Source organism: Paroedura picta, chromosome 2 (genome assembly GCF_049243985.1).
Source record: "Paroedura picta isolate Pp20150507F chromosome 2, Ppicta_v3.0, whole genome shotgun sequence".
Classification (NCBI taxonomy): domain Eukaryota; kingdom Metazoa; phylum Chordata; class Lepidosauria; order Squamata; family Gekkonidae; genus Paroedura; species Paroedura picta.
The window spans coordinates 91,811,725-91,830,311 of record NC_135370.1 but is presented as its reverse complement, the minus strand read 5'-3'; the positions used below and the strand labels follow the sequence as shown (position 1 = coordinate 91,830,311).

The following is an 18,587-nucleotide window of genomic DNA, read 5'->3' as shown; positions in this document are numbered from 1 at the left end:
GGCGCTTCCTTGAACTCCGCATGGCTGCCTGAAATGGCAGCGGAGAGGGACGCGATATCTACACATCATTCTCTCCACCTGCCAGTCATGCCAGGCAGACAATCAACTTCTCAGTTGGTATGCCTATGCAATCTAGTCACAGTGCTTATTTTAATGCCCAGCCTTGAAGCTTAAGAAAAGTTATTTTTTAACGATTCTTTTGCGGGAGTGTCTGAGAGGCATGCTTTGTGCATCAGCTGGTGGGGAAAAATTTTTTTTTTGCTTTGCCTGGCTGAAGCAATGTGTATTCTTTGCTCCAGGCAGTTTGCTACAAAAAAAGCCCCCTTCCTGGGAGAAGGGAGAGGGAGGTAGGTGCAAGGGCTGACACTGGAGATGGAGATAGCACTACTTTGGCTACTTTAGTTACGTAGATTTATTTCACTTGTGGTTGCTTGTTGCCCCTCCCATACATACTTGGGGGAATCCAGTTTTTTTGATTCCCCAGCTAGTGGTTTAAAATGGAGGATGTAGCTGTTGGTTTACTGCTGGAATGCTGGATGCTGACAATGTCGTTTGAAACGCCCCCCCCCCCCAAAAAAAAATCATCTGCAAAAGTTAAGTCTTTCACTTTATTTCTTGGGTGCAGAATGGCCCTTAAATTTGAGATCTTTAACTTATAAAGGTCATATGTAGTTGAACCACCACCTTAGAATAAGTCTTTATTAGAGACAAAGATAATAAGAACTATATAACTAAATTTAAAACTTTTCTGTAAAAACCAATATTAATCCAGAAATCTCTAGAAATTCAGTATGGGAAGGAGAAAGAAGATAGGAGACAACGGAAAGCTAAGACAAAGCCTTAAATTTTAACTGCAGTTTTAGATAGCCTTTCAAAATATATAAATTTGCTCCAAATGCTGAAGGATCAGCTTTTTAGAAATCCATGTCAATAAGCATTAACATTAATTACTGGGAAAATAACACAAATACTTGTTTTTATTTCTGAAAGTTTTAGAGGAAGGTCAAATATTCTAGCTATATTGCAGAATCTTTTAGTAGCTGCAAAAATTGTATATGCCTGCCACTGAAAAGCTGCATCAAAAGGAATGATTAGTCAGCAATTGGAGATCCCAGAAATGTGTTGTTGTAGTGAAAAGGATGCATGAGTGCCATAATATTTGTATTCTGCTTCCTGTTGAGATCCATTCATCCATGTAATAGAGCTCTACCAGTGATATAGTTCCCAAATGGACATTAGTGGTGAAATTTATACCAGGAGCCAGATCTATTAGAGATGATTATTACATATATATTATATGTGTCCAGCCCCCACCCAACCTGGAAATATCATTTGCTGATATTGATTTAATGTACAAAGCCATCCTGAGTATTTTTAAGAGAGACAAAGTACAAAGTTAGTTTTTATTATGAACTTCCACCTAGAACTGAGAAGGGGTTTTAAGTGTTTTTAGTGTTATTGTTTCAATGTACTGTGGTTAACTGTTGTAAACCACCGTGAGACGGCTGTGCCAAGAGGAGTGGTCATACAAATTTAATTAATAATATTAATAACGATAACGACTGCTATGATTTCATTCTTTAAAATTACTAAAAAGTGCTATGAAATTGAAAACAATAATTGTTTTTGTATAGTTCTAGGCAGAATGGGTAATACTAGGAAGGAGTCTCTATTAACACATTTCTGCCTTCAGAAATTGTGTATGTGTGTGTGCGCGTTTAAAATAAGTCTAGTGCATTTTTAAACACACAAAAAACAAACAAAAAAACCCCTTTTGAAACGGGTTTTTATATTGATTACTGAAGGAATTTAGTAACATTGATAACATCAAGAGCCTTTGATAATGGTGTTTCAAGCTTGCCAACTCATTCTGCACTTTAAAAGATATAAGAGAAAACATATGAACATGTAATTAAAAAAACTTTCAACTTTATTTCTAGATACAAAATTTAGCCTTGTACACTCTACCTGTGAGTGGCGCTATGATGTCTGTACAAGTCCTTGTTTCAAGACATGCAGAGATCCTTTGGCAGAACACTGTCAGACTGTACCCAAGTAAGTGTGTGTGTGTGTGTGGGGGGGGTTGCTTTAATATATTTTTCCCATTTGCAAAGCCAGCATTGTGTGAGTGCGGTGGTTTCTAACATACAGCCAGCTGAGTGATCCTGGTTAGTCACAGTTCTGATAGTCCTACTTTCACAGAGCAGTCCTGTCAGAAGCTCTCTCATCCTCACCTTTCTCACAAGGGTGCCTATTGAGGAAGAGGAAGGGAAGGCGATTGGAAGCCACTTTGCGGCTCCTTTGGGCAGTGGAAAGTGGGATATAAAAAACAACTCTACTTACTTACCATTTATTAGCATCACACATTTATTAGCATCATGTGGCTAAGGAGGAGTTATCCAGATCTTTATATTGTTCTATTATAAACAACAAAAATAAAAAGGTATGGATTCTTTTTGCCAGTCCAAATTATGTGTATGAAGGGAATGGGTTGTCTGAAAAGCTAGATGCTAAAGGAGCTCCCTTTCCCAATTTTTTACACTGCATATACACCTTAAGAGGTATAGACCAGTCTGCAAGGAGACAGGGGACAAAGTGATAGTACCTGGTATTGCTTTCTCTTGCATTCCCCCCTCCCATTTGTGTGCCAGCCTAGTCATGCAACTGTCCCCCAATTCCCTTCTGTGGGCTGCCAGCAAACCTCACTCATCTACACATAGTCTTTTCAGAGGATGAAACTGAGTGACATTCTTACCTCTTCATATTTTCATTGCACAGCTAATTCACACATCATGCATTTGGCAAATAAAATCTTTTTTTTCTGAAACTTGTACATAATCTTACTGTGTAAAAAGGAAATGAAATAAACTGAGCTTTCTCCTACTATACCGGGTACAGTTTTATTGCAGTAAGCGGTCAAGCCATAGCTATAGTACCAAGGATACCTCAGATGATGATCTTGAATCACTCAGTCATGCTGCCTTGGGGTGGCTAACAAAAGTATGATTTCAAATAAAACCTGTAAACTAGAGAATAAAAATACTCATAAAAATGCCATATCAACATCATCACTGCTCCTCCATAAAATTGTCTACCAAACCCATCCTCAATAATCTCAGTGTGGGTATAATTGGGTGACCCAGGCAAAGATGGTAAGATTTTTACCCCAGACGTAGAGGTGGTAAATATATATACGTCCATATATATAGATGTATGTAGGCAAAGGCCAAGTAAATACTGCTGTATGCAGTAGGTATGTACTGATCTCAACCAAAGGCTTGGCGGAAGACCTCCATTTTCTATAACTGCCCATATTGAGATCCTTCTGACTAATTTAGGTCTGTTCACTGTCCTACTAATATAATTGCTCAATAATTGGCATAGACCTCAGAGATTTAGAATCTCATCCTTAATGATCGGTGTCCTTGATCCCATTGTTTTAATAATAGTATCTCAGCAATCATATTTCAGAGAGTTAGAATCTCATCTTTAATATTCAGTGTCCTTGATCCCATTATTTCTATAATAGTAATTCTTTTGATTTTCCATGCAGAAGAGCCATGAGAGGTTGTTTGTACTGGTATTTCAGAAAAGCATATATATTTGTTACAAAAGTTATGTTACATTGGTCATGAATTAGTTCAGTTTAGTAGAATGGGAACTCAATATGAGCCAATGAGACAAACAAGAATAATGCTGAGGCTCTTTAAACAGTTAACAAATTAAACCTGTAATTGCCAAACAGTTTAAAATACCTTAATTAAAAAAATAAACCAGATTAAATAGTGGTTGGACTGAAAGAGTGATTTTTAGTGTTTTGTTTCAAACTTTTCTTTTTCTCTTTTAGAGTGGAAGGATGTGTACCCATGTGTCCTTTCTATATGGTTTTGGATGAAATCACTCTACGATGTGTCTATTTTGAAGACTGTATGTACAGCACAGTTTGTTTTGTTATGCTCTGGAAAAAGTGAACTTGTTTGTTTATATTTAGGATAGGATAGTTCTGCATCCCCCATATCTTTCAACACTGTCAGGACCCACGATAGGAAGGAATAAGAAATACTGCATAAAATTAATATTCTGTTAAGATAATTAAAACATAGCATATAAAAATTTTAGAGCTCACATCCTGACCATTTCCATATAGGGCGGTATATAAATATAATAAATAAATAAATAAATAAATTAGGAGTAATACTCTTTTTGATGTGGAACACATTTTCTGGCATGCCTCCTGGGATGGAAATGAGTATGGACATGATGTCTGTAGTCCCGCCCCAGGGAGTGCACCAGAAGAGGCAGGGAGGGAAGAAGGGAGGAAATGAGGTAGTCAGTGGAGGAGGAGGCCATGGAACCAACCACGAGTGAGGGAGGTGGCTGATGGAGGAGAAGGCGCTCCCCAGAGGTGTCTGAGGGCCCAGGCAGAGGCCACGCAGATTGTGTTGGCTGTGGTGCCATTCCAGGGGCCAGGGCAGGCAGCATAGCTTGTAAAGACTAAGGCACCGCCCCAGAGGCCTCAGGTGGCTGGGGCGGAGGCCACATGGCTTGTGAAGGTCGAGGCACTGCCCTAGAGACCTCTGGAGGCTGGGGTGCAGGCCACGTGGCTCCCAGGGGTCAGGCCACTGCTCTTCAGGCCCCTAGGGGTTGGGGCACATGCTGCAACACCGCCAAAGGCCCGGGTGCTGCCCTCCAGGCTGGAGGAGACCGGGGCCCTCTTGGGATAAGAGGGGAGGACATTGTATGGATATTTGTGTGTGGGGGGAAGGGACCAAAAAAAGGGAAGGAGAGAGTGGGGAGGGGGAAGTGGAGAGGGAAGGGGTCTGCTTGTGTTTGTTTGTGAGAGAGAGGGGGGAGGAGGAATGAGATCTCCAGAGCAGGTATGTGTTCCACATGGAAATAAGTGTTGTACAGCTGTACCCTTTTCATCAGTGAAGTGAGGGAGGAAGGGGTGTGGTTTATAGTGGTTGCTAGAAAGGGGAGAGCCAGCCCAATGGACACCTCAAGACTTGTGTATGATGTTGGGGTAGAATTTAGGAAGTTCATTAAGAAAGTGCAGACAGTCCTGATAGTGAGAAGATTTATTATGGAATGCTGCCATGAACAGTGAAAATTGCTTTACCTGATGTCTTCATACAATACTTTTCATGCTTATTAGGTCATCACACATTTTTAATAGGAATATCATGTTGAATGTAGTAAGTACAGTTGATTTGAGTGGAATTAATGTAAAGTAATTTTTGTGGTCATAGTGATCATTTTTTGAAATATTACATTGTATAGCTTTATTTCATAGCAGCCGCAACCTATGCTAAAATTAATTTCTTAATTATAAATATGTAGTCTATATAAGTAACCCTTACGAATTATTACATCTTCAGAAAATAACATTTTTTCCCTTTTATTTTAGGTGTAGAGTCTGCAACAATCCATTTTCTACCATCAACCTTAAAGACACCCACATTTTTACATACATCTTCAGTGGCTCTTCAGGCTTCTGAAGCAGGGCTGAGTAAAGAGATAACAACATCTCCAAGGCCCATATCAAAAGGCAGAGAAACGACTCATATATCCAAGTGGCAATTCAGTTCAACAATGGAAATAACTAAGTTTTCTACCCTTTTGTTACCAACCACTACAGTTTTAGCTACCTCTGCAGTACCAAAAGTTTCAGAACATTCTACTCTGGGTACAAGTATACTTTTTTCACCCCCAAAATCTAGTTTCCCTTCTATTGAAGTTCCTGCATCTCCTGCTGCCATTACAGGCCCATTGCCAGATAAACAGACAAGTAGTACAACAATCACAGCAACCCTCTCAGCACCCATCATCACTGGGACAGAAAGCAAACCAATTTCTACTGTAAGCATTATTAGGATCCCATCAATTATTACAGGGAGTGAATCACCAGTCACAACTAGAACAGTATTCAAAACTAAAGTAATAGGCACTCCAGTCTTCCCTACAGAGGAGACACAAGCAGAACCTGAAAAAATGCCAGAAAGTGTTACTTATTCCATAGCATCACCAATAACAGAAGTAACAAGTAAGTTCTTTACGAAACAAACCACAGTGATACCGTTGGGAATCTCATCATATTTATCCAAAATAAATAGAACAACAACTGCAGACAAAACAACACTTGGTATAAGTCAGCTGCCTATAATGGCTGCCAATGTCACCATAACTTCATTTCCCCCTATATTTACTACTTTATCAACACTAAAGCCAGCTGTGAAGCCTGTTCCTTCTGAAACAACAAAAACAACAGTAGTTTTAACAAAGGAAGGAATTAAAACCACAGTTATCCCTGTACCTACACAGCCTCCTATCACCGTACAAACTGCTTTACTCTATTCAGCTGTTGAAAAAGAAATGGCGCAAACAACAAGAAGCTCATCCATACATCCACCCAGTTCTCCATATTTAGCTACCACAAAACATGATATTCTTTCTACCAAATTCTCTGGAATTTTACAAACTGGAAAAGTAGTTGAATATTCCCCACAGATACAGATAAACCAAACAGAAGGTGTGACTTCTTTGCAAACCCAATATCCTGCTACAACTCACACTGTAACAGCAACTCCTCTCTCCACAAAAGTAATCCCTAAAACAACAATTTTTGCAGAATTCCCAAAGTTTGTTTCAGTGTCCCAGAAAACATCTACAGAATACAAAGAACCTTTGTTTCTGAAAACTACAAAGATGAGTGCTGGACCACAGCTTGTTGACGTGACAAAATCTGATTTCACAAAAGAATTCACAGACATGGGTGTCACAGTTCCACCAGTAACTAAAAAAACAGAACCAGTTCAAACAACTGGATATTCATTTTCTCTGCATGCTGTGACAACAGGTCTTGGCACAATGCAGTCAGAAGACATCACTAGTGTACCTACAACAGAGCTTACTACTCTGATTCCAACTAGTTTAGTACTTCCATTGCCTGAAACTCAAGTTACAGTGGTTGCTACCCAACAACCAACAGCAACTACATCCTTTTTTTCAGTGTTGCCTCTTACAACAGAGTTACGAAGCACGGTAACCTCAAGGTCAACTCCAGAACTGACAGTAAAGGAAGCTTTAAGTGACACTGGTGTTACTATATTCCCATACACCAAATTGAGTAGCCAGTCAGCAACAGTCAAAGAAGTAGCATCAACTAAAGGAACATCAACTTTCTCTACCTCTGTTGCTTTTCCTATGACATCTCTTTCTACCACACTATACCTGGCAGAGACAGCAGTTTCTCCATATACTTTAACACAAAAAATGCCTGAAATTCTAGGCACAGCAAAACAGCCAGCTGAGACAAAAATATCTTCCACAATTCCAGAAGCTACACATTCTGTTCCTATTTCTCCAATGGAAAGGGTATCTTCCCATATGAAGGAAGAATTCTCTGTTCCATTTTTGATAACCAAAACAACTGGGAGGTATGGTTTTTCACCAGCTTCTAAAGCTTATTTAACAACCAGAGGAACCACTACAGCCTATCACTTTCCACCTGAAGTGGCAAGAACAAGTATCCACTCCGTGAGTACTATTGGCACGACTGAGTCAGCAATTAAACTTGCAGCATCCTTCCCTTTCCGGAGTACTTCAGAACCAGTGGTTCGTTCTTCAGCTGTATCAGTATTTTCAACAAAAGTTCCTTTAACAAGTGAAAAAGAAATACCACAGACTCTAAAAGTTGATATGGGTCTAAAGACAACTTTACTTGCATCAACCAGAAAGGCTACTGATTTGACTTCCAGCAAAAGACCCCCATTTACTACATCTAAAGTTACTGAAATGCTGTTGCCATTAACTACAATAAAGGAGGGTGCAGTGGATTTGACTCCTGCTGAAAAGTTAGAAACCGGCCCAGCTACTAAAAAGCAAGCATTAACGCTTACAGAGTCTGGCCCTTTATCAAAGTCAACAAGGTCTTCATTTATTACATTGGAATTTCCAGAAACTCTAGCTGTGAGTCAGATGGAGTCACAGGAGGAGGCATTTTTAACTCCACTAGTATCAACGGCAATCACATCATTGGGCAAGAGTGCTACAGAGAAGATTTCACCTTTATCCCAACAAGTACCATTTCCTGCTGTTTCCTATAGTTCAGCACTCCCTGCAGTTAGTATGACACCAGCTACCCCACATTTTACAACTTTATCAGCACCTCTGGGAACAAGTGGTCTCCTTACACAGAGTGTCACAAAATCATCACCAGAGAAAACAGCAGGGATAAGAGAACCTATTACAGCATCCTTGTTTTCAGTATCTTCTGTTGCTTTAGAAACCAAGACAGTTACAGAGCTTCCTGAACTGCATTTGTCTACCAAACAGTCACCTCCTTCCTTGTTGACCTTTGGTTCTACTAGCTTAACAACATTTGAGATACCATCTGCAACAAAGGTGCTCACATCTTCATCACGCTTATTGCCAGTACTAGTTTTTTCAAATGCTACAGTTGCCACATCCATTCCCACTTATTTATCTACCAAGCCAATATCTGAGTCTACTACAGAAGGCTCTGTGGAATTAGCAACAGTTGAAAGTGTTTCTGGAGCCACAGCTTCTGTTTTCATGCCATCTAGAGAAACAGTGACAATACCAACTTGTATTGTAAGTAACAGTTATCTTGCCTCAGTCATATGAGAGTTTTCTCTTTGTATGAAGGCACTTGGGCCCACTATGTGACAGGCAAATAAAAATTAAGGTGTTCCTCTAACCTATAAAACCCTGAAATGTAATACTAGAGAAGTCTAAAATATATTTTTATTTGTCTGTTGAAGTCTGCCTCATCAAATTGGCCATCCTTGCAGAATGGAGTGGGGTGGGGTAGGGTGGGATGGGGGAACCCAAAAGCAGCATATGTGATGTTTTCAAAAGCAGTATATGTGATGATTGTTGTGGTGTGTAATTCTGAAATTATATTACCCCAACTTGAAATGGACATATTTTGTATTCATTTAAAATATGTGCCATCTGAAAGATCACTTCTAAATTAGTGGAAAAATTAGTTTCATATCTTGTGTTATACTTTTTAAAAACCCAGCTTGCATTCTGCAAAGACAAATGTGTGTCTCAAGATATGAAACTCAATTTCCCACTGGAAATCGGGAAGTGGCTTTGTATTCATGTTAATATAGTAATTTGCTATCTTCTACAAATATTGAGACCACATCATTTACAAAATTTATGTTGTGGAAAAAATTACAAATTTGGAATATGTTAAAGGGTCAAGGAAAGCCCAAAGAGTGATTTTATTTACTGTTTATGTTCTCTGTCTGTATCTATCCGCAGGAGTGGTATAAATAAAAGGGTAATAACAGTAGTAACCTATGTTTTCTAAAATATGTCTTAGCCAATTTCAGAGGATGAATGCATAAAGCACATTTGCTTGGATGGACAACTAATTCAAGTTAATAGATCACAGAACTGCCCGTACAATGCAACACAACCTGGCTGTGGATTTCTAGGATTTGCTGTTCAAATTAATGGAGATAAATGCTGCCCCAAATGGGAATGTGCATGTAAGTCTTTATCATACAATACAAATTTTAAAATGTTAGTGGATCAATGAAGGTTTGCATTTACATTTACAAGTACTCTAAAAGATTTCTCTTCACAGGGCCATATGGTGGGATTATTTATGGATTACTAATTGTTTGCATGTCATAACCACCAAGTGACCCTAGGAATAGGAAGAACTCCATTATGTTGGGTATTAAAGTCAAAAGTAGCTTAGTGTTCTTGTTACATCAAATATTTGTTTTAAAAGGGAAGTAATAATTTAATTCCTTTTGGGGCAGTTTCATGGGAATAGAACATGGAACCCTTAAAGCTTGTTTAAATAAGAAAAGTAGGAAGATGTTTTTGGAATAGAAAGATTGTATGCATGCATTTTATAATTGGACAATAAACACAGTGTAGAAGCTGGAATAGCCTAGACCAACCTTCATCTAGTCAGAAATCAAAAACAATGCAGGGTTGGCTATGGATGAGAGTCTACCAAAGAAGACCAGGGTTGCTATGCAGGGGAAGGCAATGGCAAATCACTTCTGCTCATCAATTATCTTGAAAACACCTTGAGTGGTTGCTATAGGTCATTGCACCTTGATTGTTCTTCATTATTATTACTATTACTATTACTATTATTATTATTATTATTATTATTATTATGTGCAGTATAAAGAAAAAGGAAACATTATGAGGTTTCATGCACCATGATAAGCATCATGATTCTAAAATCTGTAACCTGTTGTTTTGCCAGTTTCAGTACACAGCATACAACAGGGGATTCTACCTTTTATAGATATATCAGACCAGTTCTTTAAAAAAAGAACTGATCTGTAAACTGTAGTATACATGCGTCTTTAATCAGTGGGACCTTTTGTCAGGAGAGGGGGGGTTTAAAGAAATCAAGGTCTAACCTGTACCCCTCCAGTCTTATGGCAGTTTGAATCTCTGAAATCATGAAACTAAGTTCAACTCTGGTCAAAAATGACCTGTTTTAATTGTTGACAATATTTTTAGTTTACTCTTTTTCCAAAGTGAGAGAGCATTTGCCTTTTTTATTTCTTTTGTTGATGATTTTAACTATACCTAAAGTAGGGTAACAAGCAAAACATTTTAATAATGAATGAAGTTATTCCTAATATTTTGTCAGCAGCTTGTTGCCAGTTTCAGCAGGAGTCCTTATTTTGTTTGATCAGGTCGTTGTACGCTGTTCTCTGATCTGAGCTATATCACCTTTGATGGGCACCCTTTGGCTTTATTTAAGGAAGCATCCTATGTTGTTGCCCAAACTTCTGATGAAACTATAAGCATCCGTGTCACTGCCTGCAGAAACATGCCTATGGTAATTTTTGTTTGTTTGTTTCTAGATATTCAGTAGGCATCCATAATAGGAATTGCATTGCTGCATGAAGCAGCAGCATTTTCTATGACAGCCATTGTGTGTTACTGCATGTACACGTTATTGATTTGAGCTAATTTCTAATTCTGTAAACCTTAAATATGGTTTATGAATATAGCAAATGGTTTATGAATCTAACTACATAATTGCTGAGCCTATAAATCTAGCCATCTTTCTTTTCATTCTCCTTTATTCTGCAAGTAACAGACAAAAATCAGCCCTTCGCTAGAGGAATGTTGCAAAGCTAATGTAATAGTTGGTATTGTTACATGCAAGATTCATCTTTATTTGACATTGCTATGGAAGTTAATTATATATTTAACCTTGGAAAAAATTTCTATTTTTGTTCCCATTCAGGGCATTTTAGCCTCTAATAAGCTGTGTCTGGCATCACTAAATTTAACATATTCATCTAACCAGATTATTGTTGACCATTTAAACAGAAAGGTAAAGTTTAATTCATTTGTTATAGTTCCAATCAGTTCTGACTATTTAAAGTTCCCAGGTTTGTCAGGTACTTCAACAATAACTAACACTGCAATCTAAACAGAGTTATAGCCTTCTAAATCCATTGAATTAATAGGGGCTTAATAGGGGTGTTGCTCTGTTCTGTTGCCAGCTGTTAGAAGAGACACATTTCAACAAGAAAGTCCATGTAAAAGCCCTTTATTATGTATATTGTATATATACACAATAAAGCTTAAGTATGATTAAAAATGTAAACCAGGTAGTACTGGCAGCCATCTTAGTCAACTGAGCTGAAAAAAAATCCTCATCAGTTACTCAGTAATTGTGGCTTACTGTCAGTGCTGGAATAAGTTTTTTACTCATAGGTCTGACCATCACTTTATTAATGAATTCATTAAAACACAAAGCCTTTAATGAAGATCAATTTAAGGAATGATGGTTTATAACAGGGGTAGTCAAACTGCGGCCCTCCAGATGTCCATGGACTACAATTCCCAGGAGCCCCCTGCCAGCGTTCGCTGGCAGGGGGCTCCTGGGAATTGTAGTCCATGGACATCTGGAGGGCCGCAGTTTGACTACCCCTGGTTTATAAGATAGTTAATAGGCTGTTACTATATGTCATGAATATTATGAGAAAGTTTTGAAATAATAAAGTTATTTGTAAGTTATTCAGCATTTGTAAGATTTAGTGAAGTATCTGCCCTAGGGACCAGAAAGTATTTTTCATTTTAGATGTTCCATAGTTTTTGTTCTCATTCAGTAGTCAAAGTGTTCTTGTACTGAAACTTGATATGACATGGTGTCCACTTGTATTTATTCATGTGTATACATATGGGAGCTTGTAACTTGCCACTTCAGTAAATAATTTAAATAGTAACTTTGAAACATCATATGTATTCACAATGGATTTTTACCAAACCAGCACGGGCAAGACCCATAAAATATTTGGGAATTTTCAACATAATATAAATGTCAAATGGGGAAAATGAAAGTGTTTTTCTGTGCACAAAATTAGTAATATATTTTCTTTTACCTCCGCAATCAAGCAAATTAAACGTATGTAACTCGGCCATCCAAGAAATGTGCAAGCTGGCTTGAATTTTTCCTTTCTTCCTCTTATTCTTATCTGGAATAAAAGAAAGAAATAAGCAACTCAGCCATTTAAAATCTAGCATTTTCCACTCTCAGGATTTTCCAAAACAAATTACAGATTTTATGGGGAAAATACTCTTGATTTTATGAAGCATAAAGTTTCAGATAGCATAATAAAACATTTTTAAAGACCACATTACCTAACTGTACAGTTGCTCTTGCAGCTATACAATAGATGTAAAAATGTTAAGATTCAAATATGAAATTGGATAGTTCAGGAAAGTAATAGAACATAACATATGTAGCGTTATGCTATGTTCTGTTACTTTCCTGAACTACCCATTTTAGCAATGTAATGAAGATAATCTTTCCAAAATTATAAATGAGCTTTTGTGATTCAGTGGGAAACCTTTTGGGGAAGCATGTCACATTTTCTCAGAAAGAAGCATAGGTTTACCCAGTGTCCCAAAGGAATTGAAGTGTGACTATATATAACCTGAGAACCCCACAAGCTAAATACAGCCAAGCAGCCAGGTATTGTGGTGTCACAGATGCTCAAAAATACCTTTGGTTTTGCTATTGACTATTGAGAGCAGTTTTAAAACATCAGTCAGACCATGAACTCTTGAACTTTTAGGAAAAACCGCATGGAAATATATCACATAAAAAACATAAGCCATGCCGGCCTGTCTTAGATTATTATCATTTATGCAAATCTTTGACGGAAGCATCATTTTTATGATAAAGAATAAATATTAATGTTTACTTATCTTCCTTGGCATATTTTTTTTCAGATAGCAGTAAACTCAAGATATGCATGGCCTACAGTTAGGAAATATGGATTCAAAATTGAGGACACTGGTTTCATGTATTTTATTGAAACCCCCACAAGTATTAGAATTCAGTGGTTTCACACCACTGGTGTGATGATAATAGGACTTAATGCAACCAGCAATGCAAAAGTAACTGGACTGTGTGGTAAGCAAATGTTTATAAGATTCTGTTGTTTGGCGAGGGAGAAACTAGGACATATTTACTTGTTGACAGATATTATTAGGAAGCTAAATGATTTTAGAAATCACATAGAAGTGATGTCAGAATTAGGGAGCTGATACTTTGTAAAGTGTTGAAGTAATTCAGATGTTTGGTAGTGCAATGGTACTGTGATAGTATCAAGTAGTTGCCTGGCAGGTCCTTTCCTTGTGGGCATTCCATATGGGAAAATAACGACTTGCACCACTCCACAAGGCGAAGATAACAGAGCAAACATGCCTGTCACCACGCATCTGACCGTTGCCCCTTTATGTAACTCCCATCCCCTCCAGACAGCAAATAAACAGGGAGGAAGGACCCAGCAACAGCACAACAGAGGCAGGTGGCCTGAGTGCCTTCTCACCCATAGGGAATAGGTACCTCTGTAGCAGATGCTCCAGCAAGGGCCTGATTGGCAGAAAAGTGCTGTCACACAAAATCATCCCTGTTCCAAACCTCAGGCCCCCTTTCCATGACAATGCAGAAAAAGAAATATAAAGGTTCAAACCCATAGCCCCCACACCTAAAACTAGCATCCTAATTACCAGGATAGACTCAAAAGAGACATGCTGTCGGACACTCCACTGCTGTCCTGACATCAACTCCAGTGACATGGGACCAGGCAGGCATGGCTCAGTGGAAAGACACTGGCATAGGAAGTCCCGAGACTCCTGGTTCAGGCCCCTCATTGGAAGAGGTAAGAGGCAGGCAAAAATACTGGAGTTAATGTTTTGCCCCTGCAAACTACAGTTTAAAAGCTGCTTTGCCACATTTTGATTTTAAGACCCAGTGGCCTGGCTCTTTCTCGGGATAAATGCAGGCTATCTCTTTTGTTGAAGGCTGCTTGTTCCAAAAAGCATCCCAGTGCCTAACAAACTTAAACTCTTCCTCCCTGTACTGTTGTCTCATCCACTCACCGAGACTCCACATTTCTGCCAGTCTAGCTGATCCTGTGTGAGGAACAGATAGCACTTCTGAGAAGGCTACCTTGGAGGTCCTGTCATTGAATGTCCTGCCGAGCAGCCTAATTCTTTTCTCCAGGACCACATGAATATATTTCCCCACATCATTGGTACCAATATGTACCACAACCACTGGCTCCTTCCCAGCATTGTTTACCAGTCTTGTCTTGATGTTACTGTGACATGAATCAAGGTAGCCAGATTTGATGTTTCAAGGTAGGAGGCCATCTTCTGGGCTAAACTAAGTTGGATGAAAGCAGTTTTTTTGCAGCTGCATTAATCTGCTACTCTAGCAGTAAAGCTGAGTCTGTTATAACTGCTAGAGTTTTTCTTGAGTCTGCAAGGGTCAGCATAATCTCCTCAAAAGTGGGAAGCAAGTGTTTGTAAAACTTGGTTCATGTTTTCATTCTTAATTATACATATTCCTGTACTTTTAGATTTACAATTATTTTCCGTAGGCTATCTACATACCAACAGTAGTTCAAATACTGAGGGTTAAAAAAAACAATGGTTAAATTGGAATCTCTCTTAAGACTGGTATGCACACATGGCTTCATTCTTTCTGGAAGTTGTAACCTTAGATGAGATGCCAGGTATATACCTCTTGGAAGCATAATATCCATTGATATAAATTTTCACTCTGACACTGGAATTATCATTTGCTGGAAGGCTCTGGATGCAAAGTCCATCAATACATGGACAAGCTTGCCAAGTTCCAGAAAGGGCAAATATGTGTAGCTGCAGTATGAAATATCAGCTATACTTAGTCAAGTTTCAGATCTTGCAAAGTAGTGGTGCTAAAGAGAAGAGGTACTATTTATTTCAAGTTTTGACTGGTTTCTATTTATTGTCCCTCAAGCTTAATCTTAGATTTTAAAATCAAACACATTTTTTAAAACTAGCCTCTGAATTGCATTTAGGCTGAAGTTCAAAATAAATGCCAGTGAAATGAATGGTGCTGATTTCTGAGAAGACCTGATCAGTTTTGGATGGATTCGTTTAATTTAGAAATAGGGTATTTATTTAGAATGTTTACTCTTTCTCCCACTATCCACTTAACTGTACTCTTTCGTTTCAACAATTTGGATCCTATCCCATGGACCACCAGATAGCTAGTCCCTTTAAATGCTTTTGAAGCAAACTCTCTTCTCTGGTTGGAGAAGGCATTTAAAGCGACTATGAGTCTTTTAAATGCCTTTGGAGTTTATTTGCACAGCCAGTGCAGCTTGCAAAAGCTATTTAAATTTTAAAGGGACCATATTGTCTTTAAAGTTTAAATACCTTCTCCTTCATTGGAAACAATGGAGAATGGAGCACTTTCTTTGAGAGCTCATAGGATTTGACCTCCTGGTCCAGTCTTTTAGAAACTTGGCTGGGGGTTGAGGAGAGACACCAGCAGCTATGCTGCAAATTTAGTGCTTCTACCTCAAAAATTAGCCAACCCCCCCAGAACCTCGGATATCCCCAGATTGATTCGCCATGATAATCTATGGTAGCCTATCCCAAACATTTTAGCATTGAGAACCCCCTGTAGCATTCTTCAGGCTTGAAAAAACTTTAGGTGTGATATCAGCAGATTACACCCTCCTGCCATGCCCCAAGAATTAACATGTTGTCAGAATGACATCACTCAGATACTTCCACCAGATGTGACATCACTGGCACATGAAGTGACATCACTCTCCAAGCTCAGGAAGTGAACAGAACCACACCTACACTCTTGGCTGGCCACCAGGTTGATCTTCTTTACCAAAGGGAGCCTGCAGGCCTGTGGTACTCCATTAGCTCCACACACACCCCAATTCCAGAAACAGGACCAGAGCAGGCCTATGCTGCTCTGTCCCCTACCCCTGGTAGTTAAAGTGAGAGCGCTATCCGCTCTCTGGACACCAGTTTCTACTACATTCAAGGTATGAGCTTTTGAGTACATGCACTCAGACAATGGAACAAGGATCATAAGAATATAGATATAAGGCAAAAGTAAATTAATAGCAAATTAGTAAACTATGTCATAACTTCCAAATTATGCGGTTTGATAATTCTTTGCTTGAAAAAGGTAATCCATCCTTTCAGTTCAGTTTTAGTTCACAAAAACTTTCAAGAAATTAAAATACCAAGGTTAGACACTTTCTCAGTTGTGAAAAGAAATAATTAAAAAGAGACTAGTTGCTTGCCCCATCCATCTCCACCCAAGCATCATAAAGCATTTTCATGAAAATAGTAGATACCGAAGGAAAGTGAACATGCTGATCTCTCTTTATAGCACTGAAGGATCCACATATATATACAGCTGAATAATACATTTTCCAGGTAGAAACCAGCAATTTGACTGGCTTTGACTACAAATGGCATTATTACATCCTCCAGGCCAAGACATGCAGCAGACTTTTAGTACAGTATTTGCTGGCGTATAAGACTACTTTCCCCCCCTGAAAAACATGCCTCCAAGTGGGGGGGTCGTCCTATACGCCGGGTGCACTTCAGTTAGGATAGACATAGCTGCCCATAGTGGCCCATAGTACTGTAATGTAATGTAACAAACTCTATATTTTGAGTGGAAATGTTGGGGGGTCGTCTTATACACCAGCAAATACGGTATATATGGTAAGGCTGATTGACAGGCTGGCACTATTCTCCAGCTGCTTGTGTTCTGGAAAGCTAGAACAGAAGTTGCATGGAAAATGGCTTAGCAACTGCTTTTTCTAGATGTTACTAGAACATGAAATATCATCACAATTTAGAACTACACAAAGGTCTTAATTTCTGTGAGGCAACAATGTTATTATGGAATTTCTTTTGCAAGTCAAAAGTACAATGTGGTTTTGTATTGTCACATGATTGAAGCTATTTCATGCAGCTTTGTATATAAACATAATATGTAGTATAGTAGGACCAAGCCCATTGCATTCAGGAATACAACAGGCTCAGATGGGCTCCCCCTCCCGCCAGGACCTGGAAAGGCTGCAGGCAGCTGTTAGGGAACTCACCGGCAGGGGCAGCTCTCACACAGCAGGGATCCGCAGCCTCCAAGCCTCAGAGGGAAGCAGAACAAGGAGGGGGTGGTCAGGGATGGGGAACGGAAGGCGATTGGCTGGCTGCTGGACAGACAGGCAAGCCAGTTGGAGGAGGAGGCACCACAGGGGCGAGACAGCCGCTCTGAGTGGGTGTTAAGCGCTGAGTGGCACTTAAGCCATGAGACAACGCCTGTTATGTATATAAACCCTAATACGTTAGGGTTTAGTGATTATATGAAAATCTGTTAATATATGACTGTTGCCTTGTGCAGGTTTCTGTGATGGACGCTCAACAAATGACCTCATGCTACCTAACAGGACTGTTGTAACTGCTGTGGATGCTTCAGTTATCTTTGCAGATAGCTGGCAGGTGGCAAATACACTGAAGTATGTTGGAGAACCAAGAAGCCGTGAAACAAACTGTTCTGTCATGGACTGTTCATTTTGTTTAAATACGTTGTTGAACCAGACTTTCAGCAGCTGCCATCCTTATGTACGTTAACTTCTGATTTTCTGATGAAATTCTATTTAATTTTGAATATTTTTATTAGCCATAGTTTACGAGTGGAAATTATTGTCATATGAGTTATATTTTACCCATAACTTCCTTAATCCAAATCATTGGTAAATTCTGGAGAAAAACCTTCTCTGGGAAAGGGCCTTGGTTGATCATCATGTGAGCTGTCTGCTGACACTCTTCACCAGTTGTTTAGCACTTTACTGGCTGATGATTACTATCCAAGCATAATGTAGCTACATATCAAAGATGGTGACCTGGAGCAACAACATACAGAATTTTAGAAATCAAGAATGACAACAAATGCCACCAAACAAATATATAGACATTAAAGGTGAAAATGCAGTTGAATAATTTATTGATAATTGTTCTTTAAAAATACTGATTCAGTGCTCTTGTAATCTAACTATATTCCTCAAGATAATCATACAGCATTTCCCAAGGCACATAATGAGGTATTTCCCATGCTAGGAATTCTGCTTGGCATTTTTGTAGTTTTATTTTCTTCTGTTTTTTGTTTAGTATCAAGGTTGTAGGTCCATGTGTGGAGGAAGCCTTTGTGTGGAAAAGTCCTTGGGAGGACAAAATTACAC

General features: G+C 38.9%; 1 protein-coding gene and 1 long non-coding RNA gene across 3 annotated transcripts in view; one reads left to right on the top strand and one right to left on the bottom strand.

Annotated features, from left to right (window-relative positions):
- LOC143829960 (uncharacterized) overlaps positions 1 to 18,587 on the bottom strand; it is a 103,259-nt gene that overhangs the window by 15,776 nt on the left and 68,896 nt on the right. The window contains exons 2-3 of the long non-coding RNA XR_013228301.1: positions 12,411 to 12,503; positions 2,946 to 3,026 (exon numbers count right to left, since the gene is read on the bottom strand). This is a non-coding gene — a long non-coding RNA (uncharacterized LOC143829960). The remainder of the gene's footprint in view (positions 1 to 2,945; positions 3,027 to 12,410; positions 12,504 to 18,587) is intronic.
- Positions 1 to 18,587, top strand: part of OTOG (otogelin) — a 180,046-nt gene that overhangs the window by 116,192 nt on the left and 45,267 nt on the right. For both annotated transcript variants that reach the window (XM_077321603.1, XM_077321602.1), the window contains exons 34-41: positions 1,941 to 2,055; positions 3,848 to 3,927; positions 5,408 to 8,613; positions 9,356 to 9,524; positions 10,707 to 10,852; positions 11,267 to 11,356; positions 13,264 to 13,447; positions 17,750 to 17,970. In XM_077321603.1, coding sequence (XP_077177718.1) covers positions 1,941 to 2,055; positions 3,848 to 3,927; positions 5,408 to 8,613; positions 9,356 to 9,524; positions 10,707 to 10,852; positions 11,267 to 11,356; positions 13,264 to 13,447; positions 17,750 to 17,970 — 4,211 coding nt within the window. The remainder of the gene's footprint in view (positions 1 to 1,940; positions 2,056 to 3,847; positions 3,928 to 5,407; positions 8,614 to 9,355; positions 9,525 to 10,706; positions 10,853 to 11,266; positions 11,357 to 13,263; positions 13,448 to 17,749; positions 17,971 to 18,587) is intronic.